Source organism: Rhea pennata, chromosome 24 (genome assembly GCF_028389875.1).
Source record: "Rhea pennata isolate bPtePen1 chromosome 24, bPtePen1.pri, whole genome shotgun sequence".
NCBI classification, from domain to species: domain Eukaryota; kingdom Metazoa; phylum Chordata; class Aves; order Rheiformes; family Rheidae; genus Rhea; species Rhea pennata.
The window spans coordinates 6097992-6120851 of NC_084686.1; the positions used below are offsets into that span (position 1 = coordinate 6097992).

At 52.5% G+C, this 22860-nt stretch overlaps 1 protein-coding gene across 1 annotated transcript in view; it reads right to left on the reverse strand.

Annotated features, from left to right (window-relative positions):
* The window catches only part of NTM (neurotrimin), a 335213-nt gene extending 313119 nt beyond the window's left edge, over positions 1-22094 (reverse strand). Inside the window, exon 1 of the mRNA XM_062594415.1 lies at positions 21804-22094. Coding sequence (XP_062450399.1) covers positions 21804-21879 — 76 coding nt within the window. The 5' untranslated portion in view covers positions 21880-22094. The remainder of the gene's footprint in view (positions 1-21803) is intronic.
* Positions 22095-22860: the final 766 nt, after the last annotated feature.

A 22860-nucleotide genomic window follows, 5' to 3' on the forward strand; every position in this document is an offset into this window, starting at 1 on the left:
ACCCGAAGCTCGGGGTTTTCTTTCTTTTCAAATCAATCTGAACTGCATTTGCCACAGCACGCACGCAGGGGTACGCACACGTAAGCCATTGCTACAACTGGAGCGATACAACTGATTGTGCATCTGAGCCGTGGACAACTTGGGTGAGTCCCCAGAATAGCAATGACATTGATAAGAGACATGGACGGCTGTCAGGAAAGATGAAAGTTGCTGGGGTTTGCTCGTCTCTAAAAGAAGAGACTGAATAAGACATGACAGCACTCTCCCCATACGCAAGTATCATGTGAAAGTAGCAGTGAATAATTATTTGCCACATGCCTTGGAAGAGGGAGGCAGAAGAAGAAAACAGCTTAATTTGCAGCAAAGAAGATTTTGGTTGGATACTCAGAATAGCTTTCAGTAAGGCTGGCAAAATGCTTGCAAAAGGTCTCTGGGAAGCTGCGACACGTCCATCACCACAGAGCAGCTTAGACAATTGTCCACGAAGGATGTGCCAGATGTGCTCGACTCCACCTCAGGGCCAAGACTTGAGCTACGTGCCTGAGATCCCAACTAGCTCTATGTTTTAGTAGTCCTACATGGTTCATCCAGCATCCATACTAGGATGCAGCAAGCTTTCATGTTCCACAAACACGTTGCGTCAGCGTAACAAAGGACTGGACCATGAACTGTTTTCTCCTGCTGGCAAGCAACTGCTGTACAAGTAATCCTGGCGATGTCAATGAGATACGCCTGCAAGCACCTGCTCACCAGTGGGAGCAAGGGCTCCACCAGCCAGACAGCGTGACCCCACAAATCACAGCAAGCCACACTCAGCACTTTTATTCTTTATTGCTACAGTTCAGACAGCTCCATTATTTATCCAGATTACTTATTCATGTTCTATTTCCAGGGACAGCCTGCATCACTAGAGAGTTACCATCATCTCTCTTCTCTGTGCACCCCAACTCTAACCCTCTTCCATGCAGTATTTGGACATGGGGCTACTGTAGTTCATGTAATAATGTTGCTTCTGCCAAGAAAGGCACTCCTCCAAGCCTCAGGCCACCTCAGGTGACTGTCCCATTCTGTCTCCCTCTCTCACATAATTTAAAGGCCTTGGCAAGGAGAGAAAGGGTTTACTGAAGGAAAGGAGTTTCCAAGAGCAAAACACATCATTGCCAGAACTTCTGAGCACTCCTATGCCAAACCTCACACAGACCTGCACTTCTAGATACCTCACGATATGGCCATCATCCACTCGAGTCCCTGTCCTAACAGCCTTCCGAGTGCATCATGCCTCCCCCTGTGGAGTTTCCCCATGATCACACTGAGGTGGAAGGGGGAAAAAACATCAAAACAACCAAACGAATTCCCTTACCAAAATGGTCAACTCTTGTTAAACAAGGGGAGGCTTCTCCAAAGAGTGATTAGAATCACAACAGCAGCCTAACTCCATGTGAAACAACACTCCAGGCACACATTTCTCACGACTGTCTCTCAAACAGTGCTCTGAAAGGCTTGCAGTCCTATTCCAGTGGGTGCTGAGCACCTTTCAGGACACATGGTAGATTTTAGATTTCCCATTGGCTTCAGTCAGAGTTGGAAACACTAAATGTTCAGCCAAACAAATTCTCTATCGCAGGTGCAACCTAGGATATCAGATGCAATGCCACTCTGTGCCATTATTCAGGTATTTTGCTATTCTAGCCAACCAAAATACATCAGAAAGAAAGAAATTTGACTTACTTTGCATATTCAGGAAGTGTAGCATTCAAACTGTGTCCTCTTTGACTTATCATACAGACCTCACGGCCAAGACCCATGCCGATCACAGACATCATGCCATACACAGCAACACCGTCATCCTAACGAGGCATCTTATGACCTAAAAGCCCGTATCTCCCGCTTCCAAGTCACTTGAAGAGATGCACAACAAGTATCAAAGTCCCAAGAAATCACATGCTGAGCACATAAATACTCCTAGCTCCAACTTCCAAGCCTCTTCTCTGAGTTGTCCTTTGAGGTGCAGAACCGCAGTAGCAGTTGAGAGATGTTCTAATCAGTGCATCTAATTTCAAACAGTGCAAGGACCATGTTATGCCTTGGGATAAATGTGAAAGGCTTCTATTGAAGTAAAAGAAAGGTACATACTTCAGAAGCTGGAATTTGGCCTTAAAAAAGTCACTAAAACTAAAATATTAAAGTGCATTTAAAACCATAATAAGACAGATTAACAATCAAACAGAACAGCTTGCCGAGGGACTGATAACTGAGTAGGATTCCAGGGGCAGATACCACTTATTGAAGGAAGGCCAAAAAGGCCTTGTTTAGAGTAAAAACGGCTTTTGATCCAAAATACAGCACGGAAATTCATTTCTTCTCATACATTTTCCATGAGAGAAACAACCCAATCAGCCTTGTTTTGAGCAGAAACGCCAAAGCTCCCACCTGGAGTGTTGTGCTCTGCTCAGCAATGGGAGGGACAGGAAATTACCCAGTGACTCAGTGGCATAATGTCAGCCACAGCTCCTTCTCGCAGCTACTCGCAAAGCGCATTTGACTCATCTGAAAAACAATTCAGCCCAGCCTGGTCCCAAATATCTGAACCACTCCGAGAACCGACTGCAAATCCCACTCCCCCAAGGTTACCTTTGCCCGGAGCTGCAACATGCCGCTTGTCAAGGGGAAGGACTGGCAGCGAGGAAGGAGGACAGCATCCAGAGAGACTCTCCAGGGTTGGTGGACAACTGGGCACAATCCCTTTAGCGCAACATTAAGGGGAAAAGGCCACGAATCTGCAGAGCAGCACAGCCTGCAAATTTGCTGGTTTCAGGCTTTTTCTTTCTGAAACAGACCTCCCAGAGCCCTCAAAGGTGGAAGCAGCCTGGTGAGAGCTCACCGGCATGTGCTGCCTGGTCTGGAGAACAGATGCAGTACCACCCTGTGACACCTCCGGGTTCAATCCCTGTAACCAGCAAGGTGCTCACTTCCCCCCTTCTTTTTCTCTTCTTATGCACCCTACTCCTTTCCTAGTAGGATCTGGACTTGATTTTATTTGCTTGTTAAAATGCCTGTGCAGGAGACATCTTTCATCTGTCAGCACTGTCCTAAAAAGCAGAGAAGTCATCAGGAGAAATTAGCTGCAGGAGTGGCTAGGAGGGGCAGTGTGAGCTTATCGTGTTCGTTCAAAGACTCCCTCAGTTCTTACTCAGCGATTCTTGAGACAAAAAAGCAACGAGCTGAGCTGCCAGTGCTGGAGTACTTGTTGCTATAGACTCAAACCCTTCACCATCCTGGAACAGAGCGATTGATGCATGTTTCAACATCCATCAGCTTCAGCATGCTAGCTAGGAGCTCCCCAGGCCCACCTCCTACAAGACCTATCTCCTCTGTACAGCAACCCTCCTGTCCCCTGGCTTGGCAGAAATCCCCTGCATCCCATGGTCAGGGATGCTGATTTCCGTTCACTGAGAGTAGTAAGCCTAGTTCATTCCCAACCAGACTCAGTGATATAGTCTTGCCAGATTTGGAGTAGAAACCAGATGGCGTCTCTACTTCTGCCTGACTTCAGAAGCTTGTGTGTCTGATAACCGCCTTCATAACAGAGTGGCAAAGAAAGGTTAACCAGAATTTTGCTCCGGTTCAATCCAAACTTCACAAGTATTAGCCCCAAAACATGGCTCAGGTCTACCAAACAAGCTCCAAAGACTCTGCACACCTGAGAAGGCACCTCCCTCACTGAGCCCTCAGAAAGTATCAAAACCAGCATGTGATGAGCCACCAAAAAGGACCTCACACAGTGGTAAGTGCATTGGGGCTCAAGAGTCCATGCAAGTGGAGCGAGGGGGTCTCTCCTGGATCCCACGGGACTCAAGACCCTGTCCACAAAGTGGGGAGAGAATGACCTAAGGGTGGCAAGCAGAGGGTCTCACAAGGCAATCAAGAGCCCAAGCTGTACTTTCCCATCACAGCTTGACTGGCTTCCTGGCAGCCCCGGCAGCTGGGGCTTTGTCGATCCCCCTCGCCAGCGAGCTTTCATGTTCGCATGGCGGTTAGCTCCCTTGAAACGCAGGGATGTTCAAGCCCTGTTACGTCAGCTGGGGTCAGGGAGACCGAAAACATAAGTGTATAATCCTTTCACAAGTTAATTAAAGTATCCATCCATCCTTCATTCAGACCATTAGGCATGGGTTTTTACAATTAATTATTTGGAACTGAATCAAACAAACAAACAAGCAAACAGAAGATGACATGGAAAGAAAGCAAAGCAGGGAAAGGACAGTCCTGTGGTGGGGTATTAGCCAGGCTCCTCGGCACGTTGCTCCCGTTACCGCACCACTCAAAGCAAGGCACAAGACTGCTTCGGCCATTGAGGGAAGGTCCAATTGGAGGTGAGGGCTCTCGGCCCTCTGGTTCAGGTTTGGGTGCTATCTCAAGCTGCTCCTACGACCTTGGTCAAAACCCTTTTTGCCTCCTCTTGTTATCATACCCCCAGCCTCTCCTGCCACAACCCAGCACCCACTCCCTTGCCCATCTCAGCCAGACCTGTGAGTGCAAATGCAACACAAATAAATGATTTATAAACCAGGAGAGCTCTTCAGGGAGATCTTGGTGAGCTGAAGCACTCAAGTAGACAGAAGGCAGTGCCTTCCAGCATCGAGCTCCCCCAGCGCCCAGGGGGGAGGGGGTCACAGTCAGGCTCTCTGCCACTGCAGGACCTCTCTCTCCAAGCAAGCACGAGACAAACACTGAGACCGCAATGAAGAGCGGAGGAGCCTTTCCACCAGCTCGGAGAGCCAGGAAGGGCTCATGAATATTGCACGGAGAGCAAGTAGCTCTCCTACGCGCTCGGAATGAAGCTGGCTCCCCAGGTGAGGCTCTTTGGCCTAGTTTATCTCCTCTTCCATGCTCTCTCTCTCTCTTGATTTTGAAGCCTCATTTCAGCACATGTATGCAAGGGGAAAGAGGGAGGTGGAAAACAGGGACCCGTCCCTCCTTTTTGCACCTTTCCCCGGGCTTTTATTCCTCACTTTTCCTTCCCTCTCATTTGCTCTCGCAGACGCACGCTGCCTCTTATCCCCTACCTCCTTCTACCCCATGCCCTCCCTACTCCCCACCAAGACAAAGTTTAATGTCTTTCCATCTCTTCCTGAGTAAATTGCAGCGAGCCTGCCGGCTGCTCGGGTGGAACGCACTGTTTTATATGCACCATAAAAGGAGACAACTCTGTAAACAATATTATTTTTAATAAAAACCTAGGCTTTGGCAGGCCAGCTGCTTTTGTGTCTGTCTTAATTTAATCAGACGATCAGTTCTCTCGAGCAGCAAGAGAGAATGAAAAGCATTAGCAAGGAATCAAGGAACTGGTGAGGAAAAGATGTGATTTCCATCAAGTACTTTCTGGCCCAGCATGTTGCTATGTGAGCAGGACCACATCTTCAGGAACAGGTTGCCACCCTGGCTCATTCACAAACAACTTTGTCACGGCTCAGGAAGGCCAGGACCACGTCTAGCCATATCACCACACCAGCAGGGATCAGGCTGCCCGTCAGGGATCACACCCACCTTGTTGCTGTAGCTGGTACATTACTTTCCCTGTAGTGCTTGAGAAAAGCCCCCATAGCTGATACGAGCAATTAACAATCCACACTTGATGACACTTCCTGTCAGAGCAGATTCCTGAGGCTTTTCTTGGGCCTCGGCATGTCTTTCTGAACCCCAGGCTTCCCAGGACAGGAATCTGGTGGCCTCCCACTCTTCTACCACAGTACAACCAGCCAGACCTGCTACTGAGAGCTGCCTTTCCCAAGGCAAATCTCAAACCTCAGACGCCAGGGTAGAGTGCCCTGTTCGAGATTGTCAAAACCCAACAGCAGACAATCATCATAACATTAAGATAAGGACAAAATAAAATATCCTTCAAATATACCCCAAAACGTCCAGCTGGAAGTATGGCATGCACTGGCGGGGCATTATTATGAAATGCATCTTCCAAAGAGCCCACAGAGGCTGCAGGAGAGGAGGTCGGATGAGCAGCTGCAACAGCCCACCAGAGAAGGTGAGCAGCAGCTGCCCAGAGCAAGGCAGCAACGCTCAGCATCACAAGCAGCAGCTGGTTTTGAAAGGTGTCACTTACAGACAGCAAAAACCTGGTGGAAGCAGCTGATTTTGTGACACGTCTATTCTTCAAGACCAAGCAACAGCCAGCAAGCATCTGCCAAGCACAGACTATTCCTTTCCTCTCGAACCAAGTGCTCACAGGAGGCCTCACTGCCAGCAGACTCGAAGCTTGGCCGTGACGCCCTCCCCAAGCCTGAGCTACTGCAAATGTGACCGCTACCTTCTCTTCCTAGTTGCCTTTTTGGGAATTAAAACCTGGTGCAGTGACTTAGTAACAATCAAAGGTTTTTTCACTTGCATTCAAAGCCACAAATCCTCTAGAATAGAGTTCCTCAAAAATATGAAATAATAATTGCTAATTACAGACACAAAGTAAACAAATTAGTTTATATTTACTTGTGTTTACCCAGTTACAAAGAACCCTAATTACCTAGCACATTTTAATATCTTAAAAATACATGCTAAGGCACAGCCATAAATATCGCCAGTAAAGCAAATATGGTGCTCGGCATTGCAAAGGAGTTAAAATTAGTATTTAATTACAAGAAATCGCTTGAAGTTCTTTTGCTACCATTAATCACTTCCAATTATGAATGTAATTATAAGTCATCTTTTCTGTTTGGGTGGTCCCTACTGGGACGCAAATCAGTGACCCTCTGCTCCGGAAGGGAGAGCCACACTTTGTTAGCCAGATGACAACTCCTCGCCGATTGTGTTAATGGGACGGGTCAATTAGAGTCTCGATGGAGCGCCTAAAGGCTAAGGGCATGCAGACAGGGAGAGGGTGAAGAGGAAGACAGTGTTATTTCATTCCATTTGCTTGCACTGATTTTACAATGCTCTGTTTTCACCAACTTCAATGGCTCTATCCACACTCCAGCAGCAGGAGAGCAGAATCAGGCTACAGAGATAGATAAATTGATGCAAAAAATAATCTATCCTTAAATAATTAAAGGCTGAGATGATAACATTCCCTCTTGCTACAAGGCAAATCAAAGTGTAGAGACGTCCTTCCCGCAACACGAAGTTTTTCAGCACCAGCGTGCGGCAAGTCAGTGGGTAAAGCTGAAACCTGCCCCCTCCATCTCTCTGCTCGATTCCCTCCCCAGTCCTCACCTTTCCTTAGGCAGTTGGTTGTTAGCTGAACTGGCTCCACCTCTGTTGTTTTAGGGTGAATAACCCCTCTTGGCAGCACAAGACAGAGTGAATGTTACTATTTTAGCTCAATGAGTAGGGGTCAGTCGAGCTCAGGTCTCTTCTAATCGCACACGGCCAATGAAATAAATATAGGCATCAGGCCGGACGAACGCTGCCTCTCACAGAGCATCCCTGGTCCAGGCCACTAGTGCCCTGGTAACGATACTCTGCATCCCACCACTCCCCACGGATCGCTACCTTGACTCTCTTCAAGACCACTTAGCCTTGTTGTCTGCTTCTGGCAACGTGTGTTACTGAACAAGACCAAAACACAGAAGACAACAGGGAAAAAATCAAATGGAAACATTCCCTTTTGGTTCCCTTGGTACTTCTGCGCATGGAATGTGATTAGACAGTCCTTATCTTCATGGGAACAGTTGTTAGCAATAATGAAATCATCCAGCCCTTTTCTTTTTTGAAATCCAGCCACATCCTTTGGCTCCAGGAAATAGGGGCAGTGACATGAGCTGTTTTCATAAAAAGCCACAAGACAACCTATTTCATTGCAATAAATTCCTTTACCTCAAGCGAAGAGTGGAGAGATTTCAAGGATGAAAAAAGTCTCAGACAGAAGAAAGGGCTAAGCTGAACCTCTGCCCACCTGACAGCACAGCTGGCTCTTCGTGACCCAAAGAAGATCAGATAGTAACACTTGTCACTTGCTCCTCTCCCTGCACCAGGAGATGGAAGCAGCAGCTCCTGCAACAGTAGCAGGAACCTCTGCTCGAGCGTCCACACAAAGTGCAAAACGACGATTCTCTGTGGGGAAAGCTCTGCCTCTGGAGGACTACCATGCCATTCTCCATGTGACAAAGTCCAAAGATCACTCATGCCAAAAGCTCCCCACATGTCTCCAAAGAGACACGTCTGGCCAGCCTGGATGATGCTTGGGAGGGCAAAGGGAGGTACTCAGGCCAAACCACATCCTTGCATCACAGCCCCCACCATCTCCCCTAGGCTCTGTTACCATTCAGTTCTGGATCCAGACCAAGATCTGAACTCCCCATTAGATGCTTCGGGTCAGTCTAGCGCCCCAGAGCATTCCCACGTCCCAGCAAGGGCCTGGCAACCTGGAGGGACGACTGCTCCAGAGCAGCAAGCACGGCTGCTTAGCAGCTCCGCACCTGAATTAACCAGTCACCTTCCCCCCGCTCCGTGCTGTGCTTCCTCCTAATTAGCAGGCTGCATTTTGCCATCCTCCCAGTACTTGGCTGAGTCTCCCTTCCCTCTGCTCCTCGCTTATTCTGTTCACTGAACTAATTGCTGCGCGCCTGCACCCTGGGTGTCTGCTGCTGTTGGAGAAGATTAGTATTTTTACAGAGGGGGAAAAAAGATTAGAAAAAAAAAGATTGCGTTTTTTAAAGCAGATGAAAGGAGAGCCCAAGGAGATGTGCATTTGACTCTCAAACACACTCCTTCAAGTCTCCCTCAGCAGTACTTAAAGGCGTTTCCAAAGCAAGACTTTATGAATGCTAAATGAACCCAGCGCCTTGTTCCCCTGCCACAAGAAAGGCAAAAACTTATCTTTTATATACAATATTTCCTTTATGGCTGACACCGTGCATCATGCATTGCTACTATCAGCCCCACTTCAGAGGCAGACGCTGACCTTCACAAAGTCGCAAGGAGACCAGACTGCAGCCTTACCGGGCCCGAGGAATGCTGCGGCCGGCAAAGGGTCAAGAACCCTGCAGGACCCAAACAGTCACCTACCCCATGCCAGCCCCGACCCCCACCTGGGCGCCAGCGGCCACGTTCTCCCTCGTTTCAGAAAAGAGATGCAGTGAACACCCAGGCATCCCGCATCCAAACACCTTGAAAATCTCTCGTTTATTTGAGGCCATAAAACGCTCTTGCAAGCGGAGCCAGCAGTGCAACTCAAACTTGCCTGCTACCTTAGCTGTGAGCCCACCCTCTGCACCTGAACTCGTCTCGCCCTCGCAGAGGACTTTCAGCATAACCGTTACCTTCCCCTGCTCGCGCTTTCACTGTCTGTGAAGTGGAGGAGAAGCACGCTTGGCTTCGCAGAGAAGACTGCGCAGAAGCTGATCCCGTGCTCTTAGGAAAACACCCACCCAAAAGAAGTCTTGGGAGATTTAATTAGCTGCCGTCTGTGCTGTTTGAGCTTGTTAGGTGCTATATAATTGCTAAATATTATTATTATCTCTGCAGGTACAGCAGTTTGTTAGGATAACGATAGTGATTGACATTTCCCTGGCATCTTTCATCCAAACCAGATCCCATATCACCCTATTACGAAGAGCTGTTCTGCCTTGACTCTCCGTATGTCTCCGAACTGTCAACAGAATCATTGCTGGTTCCTCATTGCCAAAAGGGGAACTAGGGAGAGAGGCACAAAGGGGCCCACCCAAGTCCCTGGAGCATCTCGGAAGCAGAGGGAGGACCCAGCCCAACTCTGGTGCACAGCGTACAAGTCTCCCAGGAACTTCAGTTGCTTCTCCGGACCAGCCATACGGGCACGTCTCCAAAACGCTCCGCACCCGACTCGCTCGGACACTGCTAGCGAAAACAGCCCAAGGTCGCTCCCTGGGCTCTGCCTGAATATTAGCGTGAAGCTAACCTGCAAGAAGCAGTCCTGCAAGCCACCGCAGCCAAACATCTCTCCAGCGCAGGGCTGGCCTGTCCCCTCGCCGGCGCCGGCACCAGCAGCTCCACCACCACCCAACCGCCAACTTGAAAAATCTACTCCAGGGACAGCAAAGCAGAGGGGCCACCGAGTGATTAATGGGAGACTATCAGTTTGGGATAGGTCTCTAAATTCTCATTAAGGCAGGTGTTGAGGCATCGCACATTAATCCACAACATTTCCCCTTCGGCCCAAACAAATAAATAACTCTTGTATAATTCAGGGCAAATCGGGTGGAGCCTCCTTCTCCTCCTCTCTCCATCTCTTTCCAACTAACCAGTGAATAAAACATCGCCCACAAATCTATTAGGCTAATTTTAAATCCTGACAATTTAGCAGCACTTCAGCAAGATAAGAGCCATTTATTAAAAGCCACAGTTCATTAAGCCAAATGCTGCTGGCGTATTTACTCAGAAAAACGGGGCTGGGCTGGGCTCCGCTCTCGCAAAGACCAGGCCTCCCCAAAGGAGGGGAAGCGAACGTGTTTCGCCCCCGGTGGGGAGCGAGTGGCAGCCTCCGCCGGCTCCTGCGCTGCGCAGCACTCGGGAGCATCCCCAGCTCTGCCAGCCGAACCCGCGGGAGCGGCGGCCCGGGCACCAGGGCTGCCACCCTCCCGCTGCTTCTGGCGGAGATGGGGCCACTCCGGAAGAGCTGCTGCGTGCCAAAAGCCACCAGATTGTACCCGAAGCTTTTGTTCCTCCAAGCTGCCGCTTAACCCACCTCTGTTAAGCCCTTCTGCTGTGCCTGGGGTGCCGCACGCTGGGCCACTTGGCCGGGACGTGTCAACGCCAGGCTGGGGCCAAAGCGCCCTTCCCAGCAGGGTCCGGCGAGGAAGGACCCACCCGAGCGCAACCTCGGCACGCACGGCCCCGACAAGCTCTGCGCCCGCAGCACGGAGCCGGTTCCGCCTCTCCCAGCGGCACCAACGCTACGTCGCCAGCCCGCACCACGGGTCCTCGCGCCTACGGCCCGATCGCTACGGACCCGCTGGGCCCCGAGAGGCCGGCGCCGGAGGGAGGGAGCCGAGCCGGCACCGCTGCGAGGAGCCGGCAGCAGAGGGCAGTGAAGAAATCCCATCTCACGGAGTTTGCGAGCGTAATTCCTTCCAGCGGGAGACATCCAAGAGACTTTATGAAGTGCAATCGTCCCTCTGCGCCTTTCACCTGCACACGCTCGCAAGACAGTCTGGAGTCACTACAGAGTCTCCCTTTACAGTCACAGCTGAAAGGAGCATTATAAAGGTGAATTAACATTTAAAAAGAATGTAAAAAACCCAGAACTGTTCTAATGATGATTAATGGGAAGCTATAAGGGAGGCCGTGACCTCCTAGTGTCATTAAATGGATTGGCAGGTTTCTGAGCATTAATTATAAATAGCCACAGGAGTTCTAGCGCTTAGCAGAATGATGATAAATCCATGACACAGACAGAGGGACAACGAGTCAGAAGCACAGAGCAACCTGTGCATGCACACGTGTGTGCACCTGGGAGCGTGCAAGGAAAAAAGGGACAGCACGTGTGTTAACGCACGTGTGCAGAGGAGACCGAAAGGAAAGCGTGTAAACGAGCGGGCTGCAGCACACTTCTCTGTTTGGGTGGATAAGAGGAAAGAGAGAGAGAGGGAAATGGGTAAATGATAAATTAGACCCCGCCAGTCAATCACATTTTCTAAATGTTTTATATCCCAAAAGCTATAAAAGCAATATTCCTTTCTGGCCTTATTGGAGCCATTTCTGTAAGGCAATCACATCTGTTTCCTCGGGGATTTGAACTGAAATGTGCCTTGGCTTTTTTTTTTTTTTTTTCCCCTCTCTTTTTTTTCCCCCCTTTTATATTTACTCTCTAGCCTGCTACCAAAGCAGGATCAAAGCATGCATACAAATAGGGAGGAGGAGGGAAAAAAACAAACAACCAGTGACCAGCAGCAATGAACAGACAGGAGCAAGAAGTGCCGTGAACTTCTCCAAATTCTCAGCCCATTAGCAAAGAAATTGCTGCAATCATCAGCGGCCGCCCGGATTTTGAATCAGTCAGCTCTTACGGCTAACGTTTCCTCAGCTCTCGCGCACGTTATTCTCCGGTCGCACAGATATCACGGAGGCCGGCATCGCCGGGCACTGCCTCGGGCATGCCCGGCCGCGAGCTGCGGCACCGTGCTCCCGGCATCCCCGTGCTCCCGGCAGCTGTTGCAAGAACGCTTGGAGAAATCCCCACCCTGCAAAGACCAAATCCTCCGTGAACACCGACGGGACCCCTCCCACCCAAAGCTACTTTGGGCAGACGCCGCGGGGCCTGCTCCGGCTCGGGGCAACCGAGGTTTCGCATGCGTGCAGGGGGGAAAAAAAAGCAGAGAGTTCATCGTGAAACGAGCATCAACAACCTGTCAGAGCGTCGGGACCTCCGACTCCCACCGGGAGCCGAGCGCGCACAGCGGAGGACCGGAGCGAGGACCCGCGGGTCCGTAATGACCCCTCCCGACAAACCGCATCCGCCTGGGAGGGGGGAGGCTCCTCTCCCCGCCAGCCAACAAGACCCGGATGACTCCACTAGCGCCCTAGGCACCCCCAAAATCCCACCGCCGCTCTCAAGCAAGAGCCCAGAGGCTCCCGGCCCGGGTATCGCTCGCATGCCATCGCCCGGCACGGGGCGGTGAGCCCGGCTGGGAGCCCCGGGATGTTTCCATCGGGACCGCGATCCCGTCTCTTCCCACACTCTCGCAAGCTGCTATTTTGCTTTCCAGTCATTCCACAGGGACTCAAAAGCATGAACCAAAACCCTCTGGCAGCAGATGCGAAAACCTTGTTTTTATTTAGATACAAGTATCATTACCTTCCCCGGCTCTTCCGCAGCACGGCATTATTTCAACTGATGGGAAAACGGTGCTAAAAGAACAGGCTCTCCGTACAATTTTCTTCATATCCTATTAGTTGCAACACAATTATAGTGAATACATCAATTCTTAGATCCAGCAGCTCCTGGAAAGAGCCACTATTAAAAGCCAGCTTATTAATGGAATTGTACATCCAGGATTAATCGGGCTGTGCTGGCCATTTCCATTTCTCATTCCGCAAATGCTTTTGTTTGCTTAATAGGCTGAAGTAACTTGAGAATGACACAACTTCAGAGCTTCCCCCTCACCCCCCCACTCACTGTACGTATCGCCAGCGAATGTAATCTCTCGCACCTTCCTCTAGCCTACGGGGCTGCTCCGGGATAAAAACCTGGCGCACGCCGCCGGGAAAATCCGCACGGCAGCTGTGGCGGGGGAGAAGAGCTCTGGCCTTGGGAAGAGCACGGCGGAGCCGGCGAGGGGGCCGGGCGGTGGAAATCCCGGCTAATTGATCTAACAGCGCTTCTGCGCGAAGACGAGCCGAGAAGAGCGAGGACCGAAAGAAACACGGCGAGACCCTCTCCGAGGGCTGGAGAGCAAGCGGCCAGGGCCAGAGCCGGCTCGGGGGATACTGCAGCCTGGCGCTAGGTGCGCTGATCCTCCTATATTTATTTATTTATTTTAAGGTGCAGGTGGAGACACAAGGGTCCTCCAAATTGCAACAGCCCCTTGGTGTCCGGCTGTCGGACTGCAGATCCCCCTGCCACCCGCTCGCCGAGCTCGCGACGTCCGCACCGCTTCGCCCCGCTCCAGCCCCAGGGAATCTGCAATACCAAAAACAACTGCCAAAGCAGACGGGCAGGCGCAGAGCCCAGCTAACGCTACAGCATCACCTCGCGAGCACCTGAAACGATGCCTCGTGCCTCCCCCCAAGAGCTCCGTGCCCCCCAGCCCACCCTGCTCCCAGGGAAGCCCCCTCAGGCCACAACGGAGGGGCACCGGCAAAAAATCGCAATCCCAGCCACCGTCCCTGGGGTTAAAAGCGACAACCACTGTCTCCCGGCAAAGATATTACTGTGGCAGCAAAGTCAATGCATGTTGAAGCATGGTAATACAGTATGACTTTTCCCTTTAATGGAATTTTTCTAGCCCACTAAGAAAAAAAAGACTCCATTAGCCATAGTACAAAGGCTCCTACTTATTAGTATTTTAGAGCCGCGGCAAAAACATTTCTTGAATCTAATTATTGCTGACAAATATGAAAATTGAAATCAAAGTTAAATTTTCAGCTACAGTGCCTCATACGGCAGCACTCGCCGGCTCCCAACTATTGCATCAACACATTTATTCCACGGGGAAAGCTGCGGAGATCGAGATCAGCCCCCACCGGCGGCAGCCCGCCCCTCCGCTCCGGCGGCGTTAACCCCGACACGCTCATCCCGGTGCCGGGACTGCCTAACTCGCTTGGTGTTTGCCCATCGCACACGGCTGACACGTGAGCCAGGCTTGCAGGGGCTGGAGAGAGGGAAAAGGCTTTTTTCTTTCTTTTTCTTTTTTTCTTCTTACTTTGCCCTTTTCCACTCCCTTCCACGGCAATCCCAACACAAGAGCCACTGAGTGATCTCAAATTCCTTGAGCTACAGCAGATACAGGGGGAGGGAAGGAAAAAAAAAAAAAAAAAACTTGTCAACATATTTCCTTCCCCCCCTCCCCAAACACACACTGCAAAAATCAATCCCCTTTGTCATTTTGCTCTGCTTGCGTGAATGTTTAATGGCTGTCGAGGGAGATAATGATTGCTGCTAGGAAATTCATTTCAGATTTGCTATTTATAAAGCACTCGGCGCTCAGGTGGGAAATTAGCATACGGAAGGGGGGGAAAAAAAGGACCCGCCGGAGCGAGGGGGCCAAGGAAAGAGAGCGGCCGGAGAGCAGGGAGGTGAGGGGCTCTGGGTCGCCCCGCGCCGGAGCGCTTTCCCGCGGCCGAGGGGACGCCGGCCGCCTCGAGGGACGCCGGCCGAAACGGCCCCTCGGCCCCGGCCGCCTCCCGCTCCCAGCGCTCCCCTCCGCCGTCGCCGGATTACCGGCAAAGCCGCTGCGATTACCCGGGCGCCGCAGAAACAGCCAACCTGTTGCCACGTGTTTGATTTTGCATCCCGGGGGAATTCCCGTTTGTAATACAGCCAGCTCCGGTACAGTCAGCGTTACACATACAGTCATTGAGTTGCTAATTCGTTGTCTCAGAAGTTGCTTTTCACTTTCTGATTTTTCAATAATAGGCTTCGTAAGAATCCCTTAAGCTTCTGAAATACGCCGAAAACCGCTTTTCCAGCCATTTACATAAACACAAGTGGATCAGAAGGAATAATCACAGTTTATGCGTTATTTGGGGGCTTTGGAGCTGGCTGCTAACGTGATGTCAGGTTTTGAAGCCGCAGACGTCCAACGGGAAGCGCTGGCGCGGGGAGAAGCGGTACAGAGGTAAACAATAAATAATGCAGCTCTTCGCGTCGCGCGCAGCCACAAGCGGGCTCGGCGGTTCCCCGGCCTCCGGCGGGTCCCGCCGCCGGCGGCGCCGCTCCGAGAACGGGCTGCGTCTCCAAAGCCGAACGCGCCTCCTGCCAGCCAGCCCGGCCTCCGGGCAGGGGGGGGATCGACTGAGCCAAAAGCGTAACATCGGCACCCTCTGATCCATAAACCCCATCCGTCCTGCAGAAAGGGAATAAAGCTCCACCGCAAACAAACCAACCCCCCCGGGAACGTAGCGTTTCTCCCTAGATCTCCTCCTGCAAGGTGTGTGTGTGGGGGGGGGGGGGAGCGATGCTTAAAGGGCAGGACGAGATTACGGCGCTAACGAACCTGCTTCACTTCAAACGTCGGTCGCGCTTCCAGCGAGGGTGGTCAGATGCAGCTTTCAAACCGGGCCTCTAAAGAAAGAGCCCTGTTTCTGGCAAAAATCAAAACGTTATCAGAGGATCCCTTTTGAAGAAGTAACAATAAAAAACGTAACAAGTCTTGGGACTATCAAGAGAGGCACTTTTGATACTGCCCGAATACAGCCTTCAGGTTTCTCTTTTTGTTTGAAATAACTTCACAACTCAGTACAGAGGCTGCTGCGAGCTCAGAATCAGAACAAAATATTTCAAATCAATCCATTTTTCCCAGAACTCGGTTTCACAGGGAAGTTGCGGTTGCTCTGTCTCACTAATAGCACAGATCTTCCCGTGGCAGATTTTCCTACTCCCAAACAGCTTCGTGTGCTGCAGCCCAAGCGCAACCCGGGTTCCTCTGCGCTCGGTGCTGCACAACTACACACTGGGGACAAAGTCCCTATTCCAAGGGGAAGCCGGGCCAGATCCCACCACCATAACCTTGGCATCTTAATGGAAACATCCCCACAACTAGTGATTTATTCCTGCTGGTTCCCGGGGATCCCAGCTCCCAGGCAGGGCTGCCGCAAAGCTCTCGCCCCGCGCAGAGCAGCAGCCCACTCGCCCAGCGCGAGCGCTGCATCGAGCCTCGCTCGGGAGGCTCCCCCTGATTAGCAAGCCAAGCATGCGGGAGGCAGCGGAGGAGGAGGAAGGGAAAGCGGGGAGGGAGGATGCCAAGAACTGAGCAGTGTCTTTAGTGGGAACAGTCAACAGCACAAGGGGGTCAAGGGGGTCAATTAATTTACAACAGCTTTCAGCATTGGACATATTAACTATAAGCACATCAAAAATCCATGATATCCTCCTTGGCAGGAGATAACAAATCGGAGGTGAGGCCCTCGCCGCTCTCTGTTATTAAGCAAGAGCAAGGTGTGTGCTGCTTGAGCAGGGAAGAGGGAGGCGGTGACCATCTCCGGGCTGCCGGAGCGGCTCTGACCATGCAGCCTGCAGGCAGGCAGGCAGGCAGGCAAACCCCAGGGTCGCCAGGGCACCTGCAGCAGAGGGGCTCCAGGGCCCACGCCAGATGCTCCACAGGGCTTTCGGTGCCCCCAGGAATGGGGCGATGCAGAGGTCAGCCACTGCATTTCTTTCCCTGCCTACAAAGGCTGCCGAGGGCACAGAAGGCTTCACGCACCACGAGCATCTCAGGAGGCAGGACCTCCGGTTCCCATCGAGTTCAGAGGGAAACGCAGCTCTGCAGTTGCTGGGCTCCTGTCTCCATCCTATCTTTGCAAACCAACGCTCATACACCTCCGGGCAAATCATTTAATGTCTCGCTCCCTGTATAACATATGCATATCTGAATGCGGTCCAAACTTACCCCATCTCTCCTTTGCTCTTTTCATATTAATGTAGAGATGGGTTTTCCACATGAAAACTCCTCTGCGTGTGGCAATCTCCGCATGTGCTGCCCTTCATTTCTTCCACTAAACTGTGGGTCTGACTGATGGTGGGACCCACAAAACAGCTCGGCTTTCCAATACAAAATCCCCAAACCTGGTATCTTTCTTATTCTTGCCCTATTCAAAAGCAGGAGCTCAACCTCAAGCTCTAGGGCAGCTGTAAGCGTTTGTAACGAAAATCTGAGATGGATCGCTTTTTGGCCCCAGTGAGTTTAAGGGGAGATCTGGCACTGCACATCGGGGAGCACCAACAGACATCCACCCGCTGACAGGTCGTATCCACCCTCTCGTAAGGCCCGGGCTCTACTAGAGACCCCACCGAAGCAGGAAACGAAGAAAGAAAATTTTGCCCTCTGCTGCCACTTCTGAGGTTTGGGAAGGAAAGACAAGCGCAGAAAGGATTTCTTCTAATCCGCTCGGCCAAAGAGAGATTGCCCGTACCACGCTCCGCGGGCCGCGGTGGGAGGCTGCGGCACGCCTCCACCGTCTCGCTGCAAGTTGCCTGGGAAGCAGGCTGGCGAGCTCGCCGCGAACGGCAAGCCCCGCTTGCTGACTTGACCTAGATCTGTCAAGTGATCAATTTCTGCCCCCGCCATAGGGAAAAAATAAAACAGGGGGGGATCACAAATATGGATATTTTTAAGTTAAAGCAGCAAGAAAAATAAATGAACCAGACATTTAGAATATTGAATGCATGTCTCTCACGTGCAAGTCAGAGCTGGCACAGTAGGCAGACGGGAGAACTGAATGCCAGGGTTACTACGCTGCTCAAAATGCCTCCGTGCAGCAGGAAGAAGTTGTTTTCTAAGCACTGCGACACCCCAAAACCAGCTGCAGCGGGAATTCCTCTTCCCAAGCAACCAGTCCTGCACCTCCTTGCAAACAGGACTGTACGATTCTCATCCGAGGTGGTCGGGAGAGCCCCAAAACACACAGTGGTTCGCGCATAGCGCCTAGCACCATGCATCTCCATGCTACAACTAGAGAGCCTAGCTGCTACTCTAACTCAAAACAGCACGAAACGACTCTAGCCTGTGTTCCTCCCCACACCACGCTATAAGGTATCTCGTTACAAATAACTCCATAAAGAGCTCTTCCATAGATTTAGCACAGAGCAACCAGAGTAACTTTGCTCCTCGCTATTTTGCCAATCCACCGCTGCACGACCAGGTCGATGCCCACGTAGGGAAGAACGCACCTGAGGACGCGGCCATACCCCGTGTATAAAACCAAAGAAGAAAGCTCAAGTGTGGTGCTACGGCAATCCATGCAAAGCTTGCAACTGATTTAAGATCTGGAGTGCCAACCCAGCATTTTAGGTGCAATCCCATGTTTTTGCGCAATGCAGCCTGCCTTCAAAAGCATCTTCCCAGTGGCAAAGGTCTATCCGGGTTCTTGTTTACTCTGCTGAGTCTTAAAAATGTGCCAATTAATCCCAGCCAGTGGCCTGATTTCCAGAGGTGCTGGATACCTGCTTGCAGCTCCAGTTAAAATCAACAAGAATGACAGATGTTCAGCAACATTCAAAATCAGGCCATTGAGCAACCAGACCGCAATCCTCTCCTTTTATGTACTACATATAACTGGGTTATCTAATCATGTAGCTATTGATTATTACTGTTATTACCTATTAAATAGCTATTTTCTGCTGGTGGGGTGAATATCACATTCTATTGACCTGCACGGTAACTATTAACCACCACGAAGCCGCATCTAATATTTTCCTCAGGGAACAATGAATCCGGGTATTCACCGTAAGACGTCAATACATGTAATTTTTCTTATACGACTTCATTAGCGCAACCGCCCTCTTGCACGCTGGCTTCCCTCCGCCCCTGCAGGCTGGGGACGCCCCTCGGGGGTCTCCGCCGGCCAAGCGGACGTAGCGGGCAGCTATGCTCTGCAGATACGCTGCCAGCACGATCCCAGCCTTTTATCCGCCTCAAGTTTAGTCCGCGTTTCAGTTTGTGAATTATCTGCAACCCGGCCGCATTTTCCAGACTGAGCTAATAACTCTTCTGGATGAGGGACGCTTAGCGCATGATGTTGACATATGCTATTATTTCACATACCTATTCCAGCTCGCATGCTTATTAGAATAAGGTCTTTATGCTAATTTGTAAATCAAATTCCCATAATTCTTGGCTTACTGATGCTAAAGGCCCAGCTAAATCTTCTATGACCTTTTAGCCTGGTTAATCCTTTTACGCGTGGTTGAGTAAAGAGTTTTCTTTTCTCTTCCACTCAGATGTGCGCTGGGTGTGTATTTTGCACCAGTCTCGCCCTCTTTCTCAAGAAACCCAGGTGGATATGAGTAAGGGGCGCTGTGGGGCTGGTTTTCAGTGCTGTGAAACAAATGCGTGGGCAAGAGGCAGCTAGAAAACGCTGCTGGCGGGTCCTTAAGCACGTTTCAGATACTCACCACCACTATTCGAAATCATAGGCAAAAGCAACCCATCCAAGCACTGAGCACAGCGAGAGATAAAGCACAGACAATGAGATCTGTGTTGCCAAATACCCACTTGCTCCCCAACGCCCGGGGCTGCCCTGGCGCACTGTAGCCTCCCTGTTCCCATTTTCTTCCCCTCAAGCCTTGGCTGCTCTCCAAGCCACGGCTGGCCCTTTGGCCAGCAGCGCCATTCCCACGCGCTGATATTACGGGCACCTTCATCTCCCTCGGAGAAGCGTTGGCCAAGCAGCGTCCTGCCTTTGCTTCCAGCAGAAGCAACCACAGTCAAGAGCCGAGCGCACCCTTGGAGGGCCCACCGTCGGGGCTGCCAAAGCTCGGGGGACATTTAGGGCGACAAGGTCTCCTGCCTGCTTCCTCACGCAGGGCACAGCTCACAAACCGGGATCACGTCTCCCAAAAAACAAACAGCCTGCCAGTAAACTGGCAAAACTTTGACAACCGACGGATGTTTGCACAAACGCAGATGGTCAAGCGCTCCCGAATTATCCCACTCAATGCTCTGCTTTACTCTCAAGTACACTCGCAGCCACTTTCCTTAGTGTTTGTTTGGCGGCAAATAGGTAAATGACCTGGAGTATTGATAAACTGCTGCAGAGGGCAGCACAGATCTCTTGAGCTATTCGTAGCAGATCTGTGCAAAGCACAGTTTTCCTGCACAACAACGATTTTTGCATCTTCCAAATAAAAAAAAAATCATTTTTTTTATATTCAGCAAGATATAAAAGTTCAAAACTCAAAAAAATTCTGTGCATGTCAGAGGGAGATCATGAAGCAGCTGAACCATACAGCTTTGCTACTTGCCAATACAAGCACAGATATACACTTAGATGTTACATTTAAGGCTAACGACTCCCGAATTCCAAAAAACTCAAGTTTTTGCTCAAAAACTGTCAAAACCAACTTTTTAGGAATCTTTTTAAAACAGTTATACAAGACTACCACCCAGGCGGACTCCTTCCCTCCAAGCACTCAGCACTGACGATCCAGCATACCCAACGCCTGCTGGTGCAAGAAAGCCCCAAACTTTTTGCCGCTGAGCCCTGCCCAGTGCTGTCCTTTGCCCCGGGTGCCCCCAGCCTGCGGCAGGGCGCTGCTCCCTGCCTCGCCCTGACTCAGCCGTGCCAGTCCAGCCAGGCTGGCAGCGCCAGCGGACGTGACTCCCGCGAGGAGAAGGGAGCCGAGCCCCGCGGCGTCCCCGGGGTCTGCCAGAGCGCAGCAGCAGAGACAAGCGGGATTTATTTTTTTGGCCTAGGGAGGGAATGGATTAGGGTGGGTGGGGGGGAGGGGATTCCTCCCTAACACTGCACTGCTGCGAGGAGCAGAAAGAAAGAAAACAAAATTAAAAAGCAACTTTCTCATCTGTAAGCTTTGACAGCAACAGGGAGAGAAAGCACAGGAGACGAGCAGAGGCAGCAAGACTGCAAGGAGCGGAGCGAGGGCCAGTGCGCAGCAAAGCTGCGAGGAGGAGGAGGAGGAGGAGGAGGAGGAGGAGGAGGAGGAGAGAACCGGCGGAGGCAGAACGGCCGGAGAGGAGCAGCGCCGCGGCGCGCTGAGCAGCTCTCCGCAGCCGCGGGGCGGCTCTCCGCAGCCGCGGGGGGCCCTGCCCGGCGCGGCCAAGTTTGCGCAGCGGGGCTCGGCCACGTCGCGCACCGCACCGCACCGCGCGGCCGGGCTCCGCAGCAGGCGCAGAGAGGGGGGCGCAGCACCCCCCCCTCCCCCGCCAGCAGCGCCGCCGGGGGCGCAGGATGCGACCCGCCGCTCCCCCCCCCCCCCACCCGGAGCCAGCCCCGCTCCCGCAGCCCCTCCAGATGGCGGCGAGGAGGCTAACGCAAGCTGACAGGCTCCGCGCCCGCGGCCAGATGGGGCCGGCTTCTGCCTCCTCCCTTCCCCGCTTGCTTTTTTCTTGCTTTCATTTTTATTTTTGAAACGCCTCCCCTCTCCCCTAAGGCTTTTCTCCCGGAGGGTCCCACCCCGGGGGGGCGAGCCGCGCTCGCCCGGGACGCGACTGCAGCCCAGGGCAGGGGGTCTCCGGCGGCCGAGTTCTTGGGACGACCTTGCCGTCGGGTCCCGGCACCCCCGGCGCATCGCTCCGCCGGGAACTAAGTTGAGCTGCAGAGCGGGTCGGCACCGGCTGCCTCCCCCCTCCCCCATGCACACCCCCCCCCCCCCCCACCTCCGCAAACCGCCGCTCCATCGCGGGGAGAGAAGCCGCCCCGGCCCCTACCTTGGGAGAGGAGCAGCGCGGCCATCCCGGCGAAGATCACCCACGAGACGGGGGGGTGCGCGCTCGCCTGGGCCATGTTCACCGCGGGGCTGCGTTTCTCCCCTCCTTCCCCCTGGGTCACTGCCTGCCGGGGAGAGGTTTAAAATCCAGCGTTTCCCGGAGCGAGGCGCACAGCGAGAGAGGAGAGAGACAGAGAGAGAAAGAGAGAGAGGAGAGGGAAAAAAATAAAAATAAAAAAACCGCGGGGTGGGGGAGGGAACGAAAGAAAAAAAATAAAAAAATGGGGGGGAGGGGGGAAGGGAGGGGAAGGGGGTTGAGAGGGGCTGCAAGGCGCGAGGGACGGGCGGCCGCCGCGCCCGCTGCTCCGCGCCGCGCACGCCGCCCGCCTGCCCGCGCCGCCGCCGGCCGCGCACGGCGGCCCGGCCCCGCGCCGCGCTCATTGGCTCCGCGCCGCGCCGCGCAGCGCCGGCAGAGCCGCCCCGCGGCCCCGCATCGCCTCCCGGCGCTGCCGCCCGCCCCGAAAACGCGCATTCGGCGCGCAGCACCTCCGCCGATCTGCAGCCGGGGCCTGGCTCGCCTCGCCGCGGGCAGCAGCGCACCCGCGGAGGCGTGCGCCGGCCGCGCCGCAGGCAGGTGCCGCCCGCACCCTGCTGAGGTCCGGACCCCCCTCCCGCCGCCACCCGGCTCCTTGCAGCCGACCGCGTCTCACGCGCCAGCATCCCACACCCGTTGCACAACGGTGCAAACGAGACCGGCCCTTGCCTGGCACAAAGATCCATAAATGCCACGTCTGGGCGCAGCGCAGCCCTCCCCAGCCTAAAGCCACTCCACCGTGCCTGCACAGGGTGAGCTCTTCAAGACTGGAATCCTTTCTTTCTTTCTTTCTTTTTCTTTCTTCCCCCCCAGCATTTGTCTAAAATGCCAAATATTAGAGGACCTAAACTCTGGGACTCCTGTGAGCTGATGCAAACCAAATAAATGATATCTTGTTTCGAATATTCATAATTTTCATTAGTGGTAAGGATGTCACATTTTGCTGCTTGAGGTGACTCACAGT